This window comes from Halichoerus grypus, chromosome 5, assembly GCF_964656455.1.
Source record: "Halichoerus grypus chromosome 5, mHalGry1.hap1.1, whole genome shotgun sequence".
Taxonomy (NCBI): Eukaryota; Metazoa; Chordata; class Mammalia; order Carnivora; family Phocidae; genus Halichoerus; species Halichoerus grypus.
Window position 1 is genome coordinate 113769192 of NC_135716.1, and position 16630 is coordinate 113785821.

General features: G+C 35.3%; 1 protein-coding gene across 2 annotated transcripts in view; it reads right to left on the reverse strand.

Annotated features, from left to right (window-relative positions):
- Positions 1 to 2324: 2324 nt before the first annotated feature.
- The window catches only part of ZNF326 (zinc finger protein 326), a 34362-nt gene continuing 20056 nt past the window's right edge, over positions 2325 to 16630 (reverse strand). The window contains exons 8-13 of one of the 2 annotated variants that reach the window (XM_036118601.2): positions 13836 to 13983; positions 12062 to 12161; positions 9966 to 10096; positions 8235 to 8330; positions 6683 to 6790; positions 2325 to 3227 (exon numbers count right to left, since the gene is read on the reverse strand). In XM_036118601.2, coding sequence (XP_035974494.1) covers positions 2856 to 3227; positions 6683 to 6790; positions 8235 to 8330; positions 9966 to 10096; positions 12062 to 12161; positions 13836 to 13983 — 955 coding nt within the window. In that variant the 3' untranslated portion in view covers positions 2325 to 2855. The remainder of the gene's footprint in view (positions 3228 to 6682; positions 6791 to 8234; positions 8331 to 9965; positions 10097 to 12061; positions 12162 to 13835; positions 13984 to 16630) is intronic. The other variant, XM_036118603.2, reaches the window with a different exon arrangement.

The following is a 16630-nucleotide window of genomic DNA, read 5'->3' on the forward strand; positions in this document are numbered from 1 at the left end:
TGAAATGCAATCACTGACCACTACCATCAGAATCACCTGGGTATCTATGAAAATACATCATCTCCCAAGAATATGGTCTAGTAAATCTGGGGTACAGGGGCCCCAAATCCTTACTTTTACAAAAATTTAAGAACTACTGCTCTTATGTTTCCTTAGAAACGCCTCGTCTTAACATTTAAGGTGACCTAAAGGATAAAGAGTCCAAAAAAAGCTGACAGGTATAGATTACAGAAAGTGCAAAGGTCTGGACATAGGGAAGAGCTCCATTTAAAAACTAACAGAAGGCCACCATGGCCGGTGAGAAGAACAGCATGATATAAAGCAGGAATGTTAGGCCAGGCCTGATTACCATGAGTAAACGTACAGATACAAAAAGAAGCAGGAGACTAGTATTATCTTTATTATATTTTTAGAAGACTAGACTTCTGTGTGGAAAACTGAATCTAGCAGGGCAAAACTAGAAACAAGATTAGTTTATAAAGTATTTTAATAGTCCAGGAAAGAGATGATGGGGACTTGAACTGGGATTGGTAGCAGAAGACGTGGAAGAGGGGGAAGATAAATTTTGGAAGTAGAAAACACAGACTTTCTGATAGACTGGAGGTGGGAGGTGAGAAAAAGGGAAGAATATAGGATGGTCCCTAGGCATCTGGCTTAAACAACTGTGTAAGTTGTAAATAAATTTCTTTGGTTATTAAAACTACATGTTTAGATTTTTAATAAACAAGTAATACTTGGATAACAGAAGCTGAAAGGTTATTAAGGATATCATATAAATTCTTAGCACAAAAGTATTGAAAATATAAACTCAAAGGATCACAAAAATTAATCTGCCTGCAAATTAAACTGCCTATCTACAAATTATCTAATAGGATATACATAAATTTGAATTTCTGAAGTAAGTACAATAACAAAATACCTTTATTAATAATAATACCTTGCAAATAAGCTAGTCTGAATAAAGGTTTTTACATGTTTCCCACCAAAATTACTACTTAGATGTTATCTCTTATTCTAAAACATTTATGGGGCACCTGGCTGGCTCACTCAGTGAAGTGTCAGACTCTTGATCTTGGGGTTTTGAGTTCGAGCCCCATGCTGGGTATAGAGATTACTTAAAATCTTTTTAAAAATCAAATAAATAAATAAAATGCTTACTTAGAAGTTGTTCTACAGATTCTTGTTACAGGATTCTTTCCAAAAGTTTCAAATCTCAAATTACTAGGGACATTCTTTTTAAAAAAAAACACCCTACTTAGTACCAAAAGAACCCACTAATTATAATCCAAAGGGATCTGTTCTCCTTTTACCTTACCCCTACATAAATATTTTCAAATAAAGGAGAAACTAAATAAATAAGTGAGAATCAAGACCGCTGATCAAGTCCTATTATCCTTAAAATTTTAACTCCTGAGCACAAAGGCTTTCTGAAGCCTATTTAAGTAAATACAGACTCTTAGCTAGGATCCAAATTTCTCCCGTCTTCAACTAACCTCTTATTTGGCTCTAAATTCCTATAAGTGGATACAAAGGACTTAAAACTTAAAGATAAGCAAATTAGCCCAAAACAATGAACCCATATTGGCCCCCAAAAATGTATTTTTAAAAGCTCTGTTGTATGCAAAAAGAGAAATTACCCGTGAAATGCTACAAATGCCTATACATTCATGTACTTAATGCTTTAAAGTTACTTAATATCCCCATACGTATACTCATTCATTCAATGCCTCAAAATTTTGGGAAGCTAGTTTATTTCACTGAGAGTCCCTCTCTCAAAAGAGGCCAGAGTGAAGATTCAAAGAAATAAGAGCCCTACTTTTCAGTGACACAGATGGTCATTTGAAAATAGACTGTCAATCTCATCTTCTCTTTTTCAGTATGTAAGTCTATAAACTACAAAAAGTTAAAAAAAAAAAAAATTCAAGACAGAAATACTTTTTTAGAAAAGTGATAGTTTGTTTCTTGGTTCTTCAGCTAAAAACAGACATGACAAAAGAACTAACACAACTATAAAAAATTATTTGTATCCAAATGTATTTTCAAGAAGATTTCAAGAACTGACATAGGCATAAAGAAAAGGAAGGAACTGAAACAAGTATAAACAAGTCAGTTATAGACTGACCTCAACTTGAAATATGTTAAAAAATATTTTAGTAGTACTTTTAAAAAATGATTGAAGTAAATTTTTTCTTTAATTCAACTCTTCTCAATCATCTTGATATATCTGTGAGCTAAATTCCTACATTAAGGCAAAAACCTCATTTTAAATACTCATTTAATTAATGAATTCTGTTTCATTTAAAATTGCTAATCCAGGGAAAGAGTTTTTGTAAAAATCATTTTATTGCTACAAAGGGAAACATGGTCACAAAAAGCCTTTAAGCGTATCTTAACGCAAATTACTATTCAATGTCCAATGCCGTAAAAAAATACACAGAGCACAAAATACTTGCCCAATTTATCTCTTCCAGGGTAAGTATTCAAAACATTAACGCACACTTGAATATATACTCCCAACAGCAGCATTTAAGTTCAAATGATTAGAGTAAATATACTAACAATACACATCTGTTATCCTTAACACCAATAAAGTAATAAAAATTAAGCTTAAAAATTATACAAACAATTTATCTAATCTAAGTTTGGTAGCTATAAAAACTAAACTAAAATAGTCTTACCTTCATTTTATTAAACAAATGCCAAACATTTAGAAATTATATAAAACAAATCTGAATGTGTGGAATGCATGCAACATGGGTGTTAATTCTCATATTTTAAACTATTAAAATTCTTACCCTTTTCCATATTAGGAGAGAAATTTAAAGCTTCTTTTAAATCTGACTAATACCTTATATTTAATTTTCTTCAGGTTGGTCAACAGGGAAGTCAACAGGCTCTTCCTTTGCTTCTTCCTCTACTGCCTCTCCTTCTCCCGCTGCCTCTCCTTCCCCCGCTGCCTCTCCTTCCCCCGCTGCCTCTCCTTCCCCCACTGCCTCTATGTCCCCTGCTTCCTCTGTGTCTCCTACTCCCTCTACTCCTCCTCCTTCTCCCACTTCCTCTGCTTCCTCCACTTCTTCTACTTCCTCTACTTCCCCCACTTCCTCCTCTTCTTCCTCTTCCTCCTCCTCCTCTTCTTCAATAGGTTCATCAATCTTTTCTTCCTCTTCCTCATCTCCTTCTATTTGTTGATCTTGAGAATGATCTTGAATTTCAAAAGGATTCTCACCCTAAAAAGCATGAGGAAAAATAGCTTTTAAAATCAGTACATTCATTTTTGTTATCAGTGAAATTTTTATTTGCTGTAACATTAAAAATAAATGTAATTTGAAGCTTTTTAACTCATGACAAATTCACTAAATAATTGTTCAGTACCTATTTCATACCAATGTGGGTATATAAATTACTAAAGTCACTACTTTATATCCCATAAACTGGAATGCTTAAAGGCTGCATTTTCCTAACTGAATTTCTAAAATCATATGTATATGACAAAAGCAAATATGGGTTTTGGTAGAAATAAAGTAAATAAAGCAAAGATTTATGTTCTACTAAAGTACACCAGGATTCAATGTACTACTGTGGTAGGATCTCTTTAAAACACTCAAATGAAAATCAAGTCTTTTTTAAAATTCAAATGAATGAAAATCAGGTACCTATTAGATATGCCTTACTTTTACTTTAAAAAAGTAGATAAATCTTTAATTCACTATGGGTGCCTGGGTGACTCAGTCAGTTAAGCGTCTGCCTTTGGCTCAGGTCATAATCTTGGGGTGCTGGGATCGAGCCCTGCATCAGGCTCCCTGATCAGCAGGGAGTCTGCTTCTCCCTCTCCCGCTGCCTCTGCCCCTGCTCATGCTGTCTCTCTCTCAAATAAATAAATAAAATCTTAAAAAAAAAAAAATCTGTAATTCACTAACATTCACAGATACAACTTTATTATTTTAATTTATATAAATACTTGAATTATGTGTCTGGATTAAGTCTCATAAACTAGACCATATCAGAAGGCTGTATTAATATAGTAAGAAATGAAGAGGCAATGAAGGTTATTAAACAGCAAAGTTAAGCCTGGTGCTATACTTCAAGACCCATCAGGTAGGAATGAACAGGATGAACTGAAGTCATAAGAGAAGAAATACTAGTGAGGCGGTTACTCTACTAATCCAGGAAAGGAGTGTAAAAGATGTAGCGGCACCATTAACAGAATATGTAAATTAGGACGGCAAAAGTGGAAGAAGCAGATGTATGCTATATATAATTAGAATTTAAGACGTCTAAATGTCTAAGAGGCAGCTTTAAATTCACAACTCAGAAGAGAGTTCAAAGTAAAGACATTGAGATTTGTGAATTGTTTGCACAGAGTGAATAGTGAGGCCAAGGAAATAAGTAGAATAAAAGGGCCTGGGAAGTAAGCAGAATAAAAGGGCTGATGATAAAAACCCACTGAAAATGCCTATACATAGGGATAGAAGTTAGGAAAAAAAGAAAAAAATACTCAGTGCAGGAGGAAACCCAGGATAGTAAACTATTATCTGGCAAAACAAAGTTTCAAGAATAAGTGACATATTAACAGTATCAAATGATGCAAAGAGGTAATACTAGGAAAGAACTGAAAAAGGTCACTAGAGTTGATAATTATTAAAGTTGAGTGAGGGTACTTGGGGGATTTATTACACTCTCCCCTTAACTTTCATATGTTTAAAATAGTAAATAAAAAATGTTAAAAAAATTTATTTGAAAATTAAGTCACCAGTTATCTTAGAGCAGTTCCAAAGGTATGATGTAAGTGTAAGCTGGACAGCAATGACTGCCCAAGAATGAATCTTCATAATTTCCTCTAAGCTCTCAAAACCCACAGGCCCAAGTCCCACACTCTGAGACTTTAATTTAGTCAAGTACTAGAGCTCTTGCTAAAAACAAAAGTTCCTGAATCAATTTCAGACCTCCTGAATGAAAATTTTCCAGGGAAAAGATCTGGTAACCTGCATACTTAAGAAGCATTTCATGAGATATTAATGAGAAGTTTGGGAAACTCTAATTCAGAAGGTCTTAAAGAGGGCCTAGGCAGCTTTTTGTTTGATTTCAGCTTCACAAGGAATTCTAATTACATGTCTCCAATTGAGAACTACCAAGTTAAAGAGCTGAAGTACAGAGCACAATGCAAGGTAAACTACCTTTCTAAGTATGGTGATAAGAGAAAAGATAAGATTGGAAGGGGCAGAGTAGGAAAAGTCAAGTCATTTTTAAAAGTTTAGGGAACTTATAAGCATGTCTGTTTGTAGAAGAATAAAATAATAAACAGGGAACAAATAAGATACAAGCAAGGAGAGAGAAAACTGATGAAAACAAGAATACAGGTGAAGGGCAAAAAGGGGGTATCTTTCTTCACAGATAACAATAAAGGTGAGAGTAAGGTACATAAATCTAATGCAGGAAGGAGAAAACTTACAGTTCACATCTAATGGTCTCAATCTCCCTAAAGCAAGAGAAGTGATAAGAACATGGGAAGTAAAGAGAGTAAGGATGAAATCTAGATACGGTAAGAGTGGAAAAGCTTTGAAACAGTCACTGTAGGAAGCATATTACATTGAATGGTAACAGGCAAAATTACTGTGAACTGCAGTGAAAATCTAGCAAACACAGTATTGGTACAATTCCATGACATCTATAGCAAGATAGTTAATAAAGCTAACCAGACAGGCACCTGGGTGGCACCTTCGCCACCCTTAACTTTGTTAAGTGTCTGCCTTCGGCTCAGGTCATGATCTCCAGGTCCTGGGATCAAGCCCCAGCATCGGGCTCCCTGCTCAGTGGGGAGTCTGCTTCTCCTTCTGCCTCTCCCCCACTGCTTGTGCTCTCAATCTCTCTCTCTCTCTTGCTCTCAAATAAATAAAATCTTTAAAAAAAAAAAAAAAGCTAATCATGGCATAGTGCTGGGAACTGCTAAGTGGCAGAACAAGTAAGTGAGGAATTTTAGAATGGCAGCACTGCATTGTTATAAGGACTGACCATGAGTATCCAGGCCAGAGCGTGAAGGTAGAACAAGGTGATACAGTTGGAGAATTAGGGGAAATTGATGAATTGATTATTTTCACGGGACAAAGGTTAAAAAAGATATTTTGTCAGACTGAGAGCACTTAAAGGTTAAAGAGTTTTAAGTGATGAACAGAGCTGACCATGGGCAGAGGATGTTCTGGGGAATAACAGCAGGGAACAGAGCAGATAGGAAAGCTGAACAAAGGGACATCACTGAGTAATGTGACACCAGTGCTTCTTGAATTTTAACATGTCTCAGTGCTTCTTGAATTTTAACATGTCTATGAATCAGCTGGGATCTTGTTCAAATGAAACTGCATTTCTAATTAACTCCCAGGAGATGCCAATATTGCTGGTCCATGGATCACATTCATAGTAAAAAAATTCTAGAAGAGTTCTCCTCAGTTCAGGTACTTTCTCCACAATATGCACGTGAGAAAGACACTCCCACCAGTGATGTCTCTCATTCCATGAAGTGACTCTCAAGTGTAGCTTGAAAAGTCTACATAGAAACTCACATTTGTATTCTTCTCTCATTAACTATTACTTTCATACATCAATAGAAACCATTATTAACTTCTCAAAAGTTTGTGATATAGCAAGGATAAAAATCTAATTTTTCCTCATTTAGCAATGGTGCTCTTACCTTTTTGATGCCATATCTCCCAAAAAATTGAATTTCAATTAGGGCTGCAGTCACTATTTTTTTGTTGTTGTTGTTGGACTGCATTACTGTTACAATTTCTGCATTCACCTTTTAAAAATGGTGCCAAGAATGTAGTAAAAGTGACAAATATGACAAATCAGAAAATAGGACCCTCAGGAACAAGATGAAAGAATTGAGATTTATTCAGCTTGTAAGTCACTTGGTTGAGGTATAAGTTAATGGTCAATCAGGCTTCTTCACAAAGTACCTGTTAATCACTACAATAGCCAAAATAAACAAACTTCTCTAATCCATAAAATCAAGATTTAGTTACAAATGTAAATAATAGACTTACAAATTTTCAACATAACAGCTATCTTCAGTGTAGGATGATTTTAAATGAGGTATTATTTTACAAAGACTCAAAAGCTAACCTCTAAAATGTATTTCTGTTAATTTCCTGAATAATAGTAAATTCTTATTTGTACAATAAGTATACATAATATGTAAAGAATTTTATGTAAAGAAGGATTACCACAAGAACATATGGCTAAAAATCCTAAGAAGCAGTGTGCCAGGGGTACCTAATTATTCACATCTGCGTTTACTAACATTCAGCGCAAACCTCCTCCTGGCCTCCTGATTCCATGAGGGAGCTTTTTCTGAAGCAGCATATCTGACTTCCCACTTTCCCTCCAACTTTTATCCAAGGAAGAACAACTTAACCAATTAATATGCTTCGAAGAAGAAACTGGGCATGTAAAACTTAGTCCTTTCTTGGTCCCCTCTTTTGGGTCTTCCTAGCAACAGACAGGGTGCATTCTAGTCTATTGTAGGCCAGGCCATGTGGTAAACTAGGGGAAGCCTACTGCTGTCTAGCTGAACCAGTAACAGAGGCTGGGGAGAGGTAAGTTTATCTAACTTAGAAGTGAAATACAAAAGGTCCACAGTAACTACACACGTAAGACATATCCCCAAGCTGCCCTTTCTTTAAAAATCAATAGGGGTACCTGGGTGGCTCAGTCCGTTAAGCATCTGCCTTCCGCTCAGGTCATAACCCTGGGGTCCTGAGATGGGGGCCCGTGTTGGGCTCCCTGCTCAGCATGGAGTCTGCTTCTCCCTCTCCATCTGCCCCCTGCTCATGCTCTCTCTCTCGCTATCTCAAATAAATAAATAAAATCTTTAAAAAAATAAAATAAAATAAAATAAAATAAAATAAAATAAAAAATAAATAAAAATCAAGAATAAAGCTGACATTTTGATCTTCTTTTTTTTTTTTTTTTTTTTTTTTTGACATTTTGATCTTCTATCAGACTCCTGCATATCTCTCAAATGATCCAGAGTGAGAAAGGGATAAGAGAGGAATGGCTTATTGCTCCCTCACCCAAAAAATCCCAACAATTAGGAAAAAGGATGTTTTACCTATATGCAAGATATTAAGTAAAATTCTTCCTAATGTTGCACTGTATTTAGACATCGTAGTTACTATGTCACCATTCAATTATAAAGATACTACGATATAACCTAAAAAGGTTTTGCCGTAAAATCTTACCTTAACAAAACGTTCATATCGTGCCTTCACTATTGGATTATTTAAAATGCTTGTTGCAGTCAAGACACTTTCTCTTTTTATTTGCTCCTTATAAGCCTATGAAAAACAGAACACACTGAGATACTTGAAAACCATACCATGAAAATATTTCTATAATTAAAACAACATCGTATGCTCAAATTCTTAGATTTAAATAATTTACTTTCTGGCATATTAAGCTATAAAGCAACAACAGCTATTGTGATACAATCTAAATCATCCATGGATTAAAACAATGAAGATTCAGTAAGCCAATCAGACTTATTAAAAAACACTCAGTCACCAAATATGATACGCCTAGATCTACTAGATAGCTGCTTTCTCTCCTTCCTATTCCACATGCACATCCCCCTGCCCCAACTCTTCCAACTACTAATTTTCATGCTATCAAAAAAGAAAGAATAATTTTTCATACTGCTAGAGTAATTAGTCTTCCTCTGGACTGTAGTTAGCGTAAGACTATATTATATAAAGGAGGAAAGGTAATAATATGGAATGTCTAGTTGCCAAAAAGGTGTCAAGGGGATATCAAAAGAGAAGAGAAAGTACAAAGATTTTTAAAAGATTATATGTGCTCAAAGTGGCTAACAAAGTCTGAGTTAATTGAGGATCACATCAATACAAAATATGAATTTAAGACTCAGGTATGTTCTATTTAAAACTTAAGTCTTTGGGGGCACCTGGGTGGCTCAGTCTGTTAAGTGGCCAACTCTTGATTTCAGCTGAGGTCATGATCTTGGGGTCCTGGGATTGAGCCCAGGGTTGGGCTCCACACTCGGTGGAGAGTCTGCTTCAGGATCCTCTTCCCCCCTGGCCCTCGCCCGCCCCGCTCGCTTGTGCGCATGCACGCACATGTGCATGCATTCTCTCGCTCTCTAAATAAATCTTAAAAAAATAAATAAAACTTAAGTCTTTATTATTTGAATTTTTAAATTTGCTCCTCAAATGAGCTAGTTTCCCACAATATAAACACTTCTTATTTTAAATAAACTGGACTAAATAAAATCAACCAATACAAATGCAGAAATATGCCAATCAAAAAGAAAACAGTACATTTTTCCTAGAATTTCTGAGTAAATTCTACTCAGAAATGTAACAATAGATAATAACTGATAATACTAGTTTATTTTTCCCAGCCATCAGAAAAACTTATGTTATAATCAAATCTGTTTTGATCTAAAACACACATACACACACTCTCTCTCCTCATAAAACTATTTTGTACAAACTTAAAAAAGTGTTCATGAAAAGAACAATTCAACAGCTATGATTTCCTGAAGGCTTACACTATGTAAGCTTACACTACGTAAGGCTTATACTAGTCAGGCACCATTTTAAGTGTTGTTTATACTTTAACTAGCTTTATCTTTAAACAGTTATGCAAGAGTAGAATGAGTATCCATCTCCATTTTACAGATAAGGAAACTTAAACAAAGAAAAGTTAATTTCCTTGCTTACCACATGTTATATACTGAACCAGAATTCAAACCCAGGAATTCTTGCTCCAGAGCCCAATCTTAACCACCATGCTTAACTACTATGCTACACTGCCCCTCTAGGTAATCTTTATAGTTTTTTACACAGATTAATAGGCTGTATGGAAGCAGGTTAGGTGTGAAACAATGGCCTTTAAAGGACAATAAAGGACTGATGAATAATTCAGTGACTTAATTAAGACAGATCAAAACGTACCTGCTTCCCTTTGATATGATCAGGAGATTTTAGGTGTTGCTGCACAGAGCTATGTAAAGCAGGGATATACACACTGCACGCACTGCAGTGAACAGTCTCTACTTTCATCATGTGATCATCTGCAGTAACACCTACAAAAGAAAGCCAGTTATTAATAAGAAAAGTAATGATTTACATATTCTTATTTCTGACAAAACAAGTTTTTATTATTTTGTTTCCATGGTTATTTATAACCCCTTCTCCCCAAAAAAGGATCGAAGTATGTAGGTTATGTTAAGTTTTCTACCACATCTCATAAATCTACACATATAGATTAAAATATGGATAACAGATAAAATTAGAAAGTATAATTACATTATATTTCCTAATCATGTTATACAATCATGTTCTGAGGCCTAGAAGTCCATCCCCTAAAAATATAACATAAAAGAAGACAAATGTTGATTTTTTAGTAAGAAAAGAATTTCCATAATAAATGTGGGTGGGCAGGGATAGGAAAAAAGATGTCAAGATTGGATTGACAAGAAACAAAATACATGTTGGATCCTGAAAACTGTGATCAAGATTTATTATAGATAAAGATATAAATATATGCAAGGGAAAGGTGTGAGAGAAAATGGCACTTTATGGGAATTGCAAGTAATTCAGTATGGCTGGGGCACTAAGAATAAAGAAAGGACAAAAGAGAAAAAAGACCAGGGCCTATACCATGGAAATCTTTGCATGCCAGGCATAGGAATTTGAAATTTATCCTGTAGGGGATGGAGAACCAGCTAAAATTCTTAAAGTATTAATAAAAGTCATGCAGAATTAGAGATAAGACAGACTGGAAGTATGGAAACTAGTTAAGAAAATAATAATTGCCAAGAGAACAGATAGAGATTTGAACAAATGTAATATTTAAGGAGGTAAAGAAGCAGACCTGAAAGATATTTAAAAGACAGAAGTGATAAGATACAATGTTACAGATATAGTAAAATAAAATTACTTAGGGCTAACTTCATACTTCTAGAAGGCTTTGATCATGGGACCACCTTCCAAGGTAGATAAAAGACAGATCAACAGGGTTTTTGTTATTTTTCTGTATGGGGTGGAGGATGCTCAAAGAGTATACAAATTTTTTTGATACACGGATTTTGTGAGACTGCTAAAGAGAGAAGGCAGTGGGCAGTTGGATGTTCGAGACTAGGGTTCAGAGGAGAGATCTGTGCTAGGGATATAAATGTACAAGTAATCAACATATAGGTGTTAGTTTACTATCTCTGCAAATCGAATCATGAGGAAGAAATAAAAAAGAGAAGATGATGGAACTAAGGAAGAGCAGCAGGAAATACCAACTTGTAAAACCCTCATGGAGAAAGAAAAGCACAAATAAACAACAGCAAGGTAATAAAGATCATCAGGACAGTGATATACCACAGAAACCAGGGGAGGAAGCAGATTCACAAAGAAGAGTAAAAAATGCTGCCGAAGTAAGATAATGATTCAGAAGAACCTGCTGAAGCTGCTGTCTCCATCAGAGCAGTTTCAGGAGACCACTGGTAGCAGAAAGTGTTCTACTGTGGAAAAGTAGTAATGGGCAGTGAATAAACAGATCAGTGTGGACTATGCTTAAAGAAGCATGGTTGTTCAAGGAGAAAAGCAAGTTAATTAGTTAGGGAAACTAGTGTCTGTTTTTCTTTTCTTTTCCTTTGTTTCTTTGGAGAGTTTTTTTCTTTTTTAAAGATGAAAGCATAGGCTTCAGAAACAGAATCAAAAAAGAAAGAAAGACTAAAAAACAGAAGAGTTCACTATTTGAGCAGAAGTCCTTAAAGAGATGAGAAGGAATAAGACAGAAGAAAGATGGAAGAATTCACTTCCATCTGGAGGAAAAGCTGGTTTTTCTTGTAACTGAAGTGAGAGATATAACGGTAGATAGTGATAACTTATAAGCATGAGAAGAGAAAGTCAAAGGAGTTCATTTCTAATAACCTACTCACGGCTACCACATTTGACTATGAACTCAATCACTCTAGAAGGCATCATTTACACTGAAATAGGGTATGGTATGTAAAGAAAAAATGTAAATTTCCAAAATAATTTGTTTAAATACTTACCTTCCATAACATCTTTTTCAATTATTTTAACTACTTCTGTTTGATTATTTGTCTGTTGCTTACGAATAGATGTTTTCTTGAATTTATTCACCATACATTCCTATAAAACAAATAGGAAGAAAGCCAAAAAGTTCTCAGTGAGCACTTAGAATACGCTTAGCAGCAAACTCAGCCTATGGAAGATAACCTCTATTATAGAAGAACTAGTATCTGTTCTCAAGGAGCTTACAATTCAGTTGAAAAAGACTATCATAAAATACAAAGAAATTACTAAGACACTTATAAAAAGTATTTGCTTTCAAAATGTATTTTATATCAACAATAGCCAACCTATGGAAAGTGACCAAATGTCCACTGCCTGATGAATGGATAAAGATGTGGTGTATACACACAGTGGAATATTACTCAGCCATCAAAAAGAATGAAATTGTGCCATTTGCCATGACATGGATGGAGCTAGAGTGTATTATGCTAAGCGAAATAAGCCAGTCAGAAAAGACAAATACCATGGGATTTCTTTCACTCATATGTGGAATTAAATTAAATTTGGAAACAAAACAGATGAACATAGAAAAAGGGGGGTGGGGGGAGAGAGAGAGGGAAACAAACCAAAAGAGACTCAACAATAGAGAACAACCTGAGGGTTGATGGAAGGAGGTGGGTGGGGGATGGGCTAGATGGGGGAATGGGCATTAAGGAGGGCACTTGTCATGATGAGCACTGGGTGTTGTATATAAGTGATGAATCATTGAATTCTACTCCTGAAACCAATATTGCACTATATGTTAACTAACTAGAATTTAAATAAAAATTTAAAAAGAAAAAAATGTACTTTAGGCATAAAGAACAAGAGAAATCAAGGAGAGTTAAGAGGTCTTCTCAAGGCAGTTGAGTACTTAAGTCCTAAATGACAACTAGGAACCAGTTAAAGAATGAAATTACAGAAAGAAATGTTTGTAAAGGTACACAATTCTGCAAGGATATGGAGGAATGAATGATCATTGTATTTCTAATCCCATAACAATTGCATGCTTTTGTCCAAATTAACTGTATGTACAATTAGCAGTCTAGCTCTAGTCCCCTCCTTAAGCATCCCTGGCCCCAACTATCCTCCCCTTCTTCAAACGCCCCTGCCTACATTCTCACTCCTGGCCCTTCAACTTAACTGTGCCATCTGTGGATATACGAGAGTGTTCTCTTTCCAATTACTGTTAGTTCACAGAGGGTGGTATCTGAGTCTTTGGTCTCTGCACAGCACCTTTTGTTAAGTGTTCAAGAAAAACTGTTGAACTGGTGACCACACACTGATAATATAAAGGACACCAAACAGACACCCACTCTCTGGCTCTGAATCAGACTGCCACTTAACTGAGTCACTACACTGCTCTGAGCATGATCTTTCATGATAAAACGGAGTTGTGCTGAGACTCAAATGAAACAATGAATGAAAGTACCCAGCACAGCACAAGGTACAGAGTAGACTCTCAGTGAATGATACCTGATTCTGCATCAATAAACAGCTGTTAAAGGAATCCTTTTCCTGACACCTCTGCTAGAAAGTAATGTGAAAAACATAAAATCATCTCTCAAATTACAAATCTAAAATCTATTACAGAGGAATTCACATCTAATTCGGAGCTAATTTTTTTTAAGAACTCTTTAAGTAAACAGTAAACTAAATTTTTAGAAACTTAAAATGGGAGATGGGAAACTGAAAAAGTAAAAAATTAAGATATCAGATAAAGTGCTTCTCATTTTAAAAACAGCTACTTACATGCAAAAACTCCATAACTACTTTATCAAATTTGGTTTGTTTCTGAATATGATCTAGTGTTTCCTGGTGTGAAGAACTTTCCAGATGTAGTTCAATATCTTTTTCTTCAAATGTTCGGAATTTACAAAATGAACATGTGAATGCCATTCTATAAAGAAAAAAAAAGTTTTTCTTTAAATATTACCTTATTTACTTAGAGTTCATAAGACCACACCAATAAAACTAATTTTACCAGCATAAATGATTTCCTTTATTCCATTTTATGGTTGATCTAAATTTAGCTGAAGTCAGAAAAACCAGTATTTCTTTAAATACCTATTTGGACAAAACTGTTATTATACCACTTTGCATTTCTGGCCCACCCTGGAGCTTCTGGGTACAAACGATGGAATCGGTGGATCTACTTAATCTAGTCCTAAACTATCCACTTCAAGCCTAGACTAGTTAGAAAGCCAAAGCAAACTTCAAAAAATATCAAGTTCCAAAGTTCCACTACTTATTTTATTTTCTGTTCCACTCTTAGCTTGCAGTCCACCAAGGCAGTATCAACAAAGCCAGGTGGAACGCCAGACAACCATAATTCACTCCCCTGGAGCTCTGGGGTGAGCAAAAGCCTGCCCTCTAGGGACCACTTCAGAATGACTGACCAGCCTGGATTAGGAGCCACTCGAATATGAATTTCCCTTTTTCCCCCCATAAAGTATTCCTGCCTTATGTATTCTTGTTATTTCCTTTTCCTTGAATTATGACAACAGTTTCTTAACTGGTTTGTCTCCAGTCTCCATTTTCCAATTAATTCTTTATACCACTATTCTATTTATTTTCCTGGTTAAGATTATAGGATAGGATTTAGAGCCTACTCCTGGGTTTATATCCTAGTCCTCTTGTGTGATGTTGGGCAAATTACTTAACTTCTCTGGACCTCAGTTTTCTGATCTTTATGAGATGAAAACCCTTACAGAAGCACTGTGAGGATTAAAAAAAATTAACATATAGAAAGCCCTTAGGACAGTTCCTGGCACATAGTAATAATTCAATTAATAATTGTCATTTCCTCAAGGAGGCAACAGCACTTCATTGCTCAAAATACCAGCTTCACGGACTTAAGCCTCAAAAAACAAAGTCAAAACACTTTTAGTTGCCATTTAAGAAAGTTTTTAATCTCTCCTGTATCTTTTTGGCTTTAACCACTAAATACCTTTAACAGTATCTGGCACACGGTATGTCTTCATTATTTAAATTAGATTACACTTTTCAACCCCCACTAGATTCATTTTCAATCCACACAGCTTTCCATTTCCTGAATGTCAATGAAACATCCCTGTTTCTTTGCTTTGACCTCGAGCCATGGCCTCTACCTGGGCTGCCTAACAGCTCCTACTGCAATCCTACCCTCCCTGAGTCAGTTGAAATACCACCTTCAACCATTTCCCTGATTTTCCTGCACTCCTACTGAGAAGTCATCTCCTGTAAGACACTTTGTACTTCTCTTTTGGCACTCTTCCCCGTGTACTGCTGTTTGTCTATACCTCTCACACCCCTGTCCTCTTCCCCTCAGGTTCCCTTCTTTATTATATTGAAAGCATTCAAATATCCAAAAAGAACGTATTATAAGAATAGTTATTTACTGTCAATCTCTTATCTTCCTAACTCAAAATAAAACTGCTCTGATAAATTAAAATAAGTTTAGACTATTTTAAATGGTTCTTATCCTAAAATGACAATTTAATTGAACTGACATTCTTTGGCTTATATCCTCAGATTTATATTTAGAGTTATGGAGAAAACAGCTAAATAAAAGTTCAGTTTTTTCATTTTCTCCAAGTCACATATTTATTACATAACATGGATATATCCTAACCCCCATGCTGTTTATGGGCCAAGTGTAATACCGAGCTCACTAAAATCAAAGACAGTCTAAGCAAACAAAAAAATCTGGGAATTCAGATGCCAGTGAATTTTCTTTTACTACATTTTACATGAATAAAATCAATGTATATATTAAAACCGAGTAGTAACAAAAAATATCCTGTTTAATATGGAAGAAACCACAATTTAAAAAATATCTCCACGGAAAGGTCTGCAGATGCTTATCTTAAAAATGTTATATTCTGAACTAACAAAGTTTTAGACTTCTAGAAAATTCACTAATGTGTGATATTTCATTCCCCTCATGCTACACAAAACAAATTAACTTTTAAAGAGCAAAACTAGGGGCGCCTGGGTGGCTGTTCAGTTAAGCATCTGCCTTCGGCTCAGGTCATGATCCCAGGGTCCTGGAATCGAGTCCTGTATCAGGCTCCCTGCTCAAAGGAGAGCCTTCTTCTCCCTCTGCCCCTCCCTCCTTCTTGCACACACACACACACACACACACACACACACACTCTCTCTCTCTCTCTAACTCGATCTCTATCTCAAATAAATAAAAATCTTAAAAAAAAAAAGAGCAAAACTATATTCTGAATAGAAAACACACTTAATTTACTTTTTAAATTTTATAATCTTTATTTTCCTAGGATAAGCAGTAATTTAAGAGAAAGATGATGGAAAAAATATTAATTACTGTCCTTAAAAAAATTTTTCTTTTTGACTTTTTCATGCGTATTTTACATGTTGTATATATCACTTGTTCTACTCCGCCTGCATTTTCTCCATGTTACTACAGGCTTTATAACCTTCATTTTCAACAATGGCCTAAGAGCCCATAAAGGGAAGTATCAAAACTTACATACACTTGACCACTTGCTATCACTGGTATTTATTTCATGTTTGGAGCTATTACAAACAATGCTGTA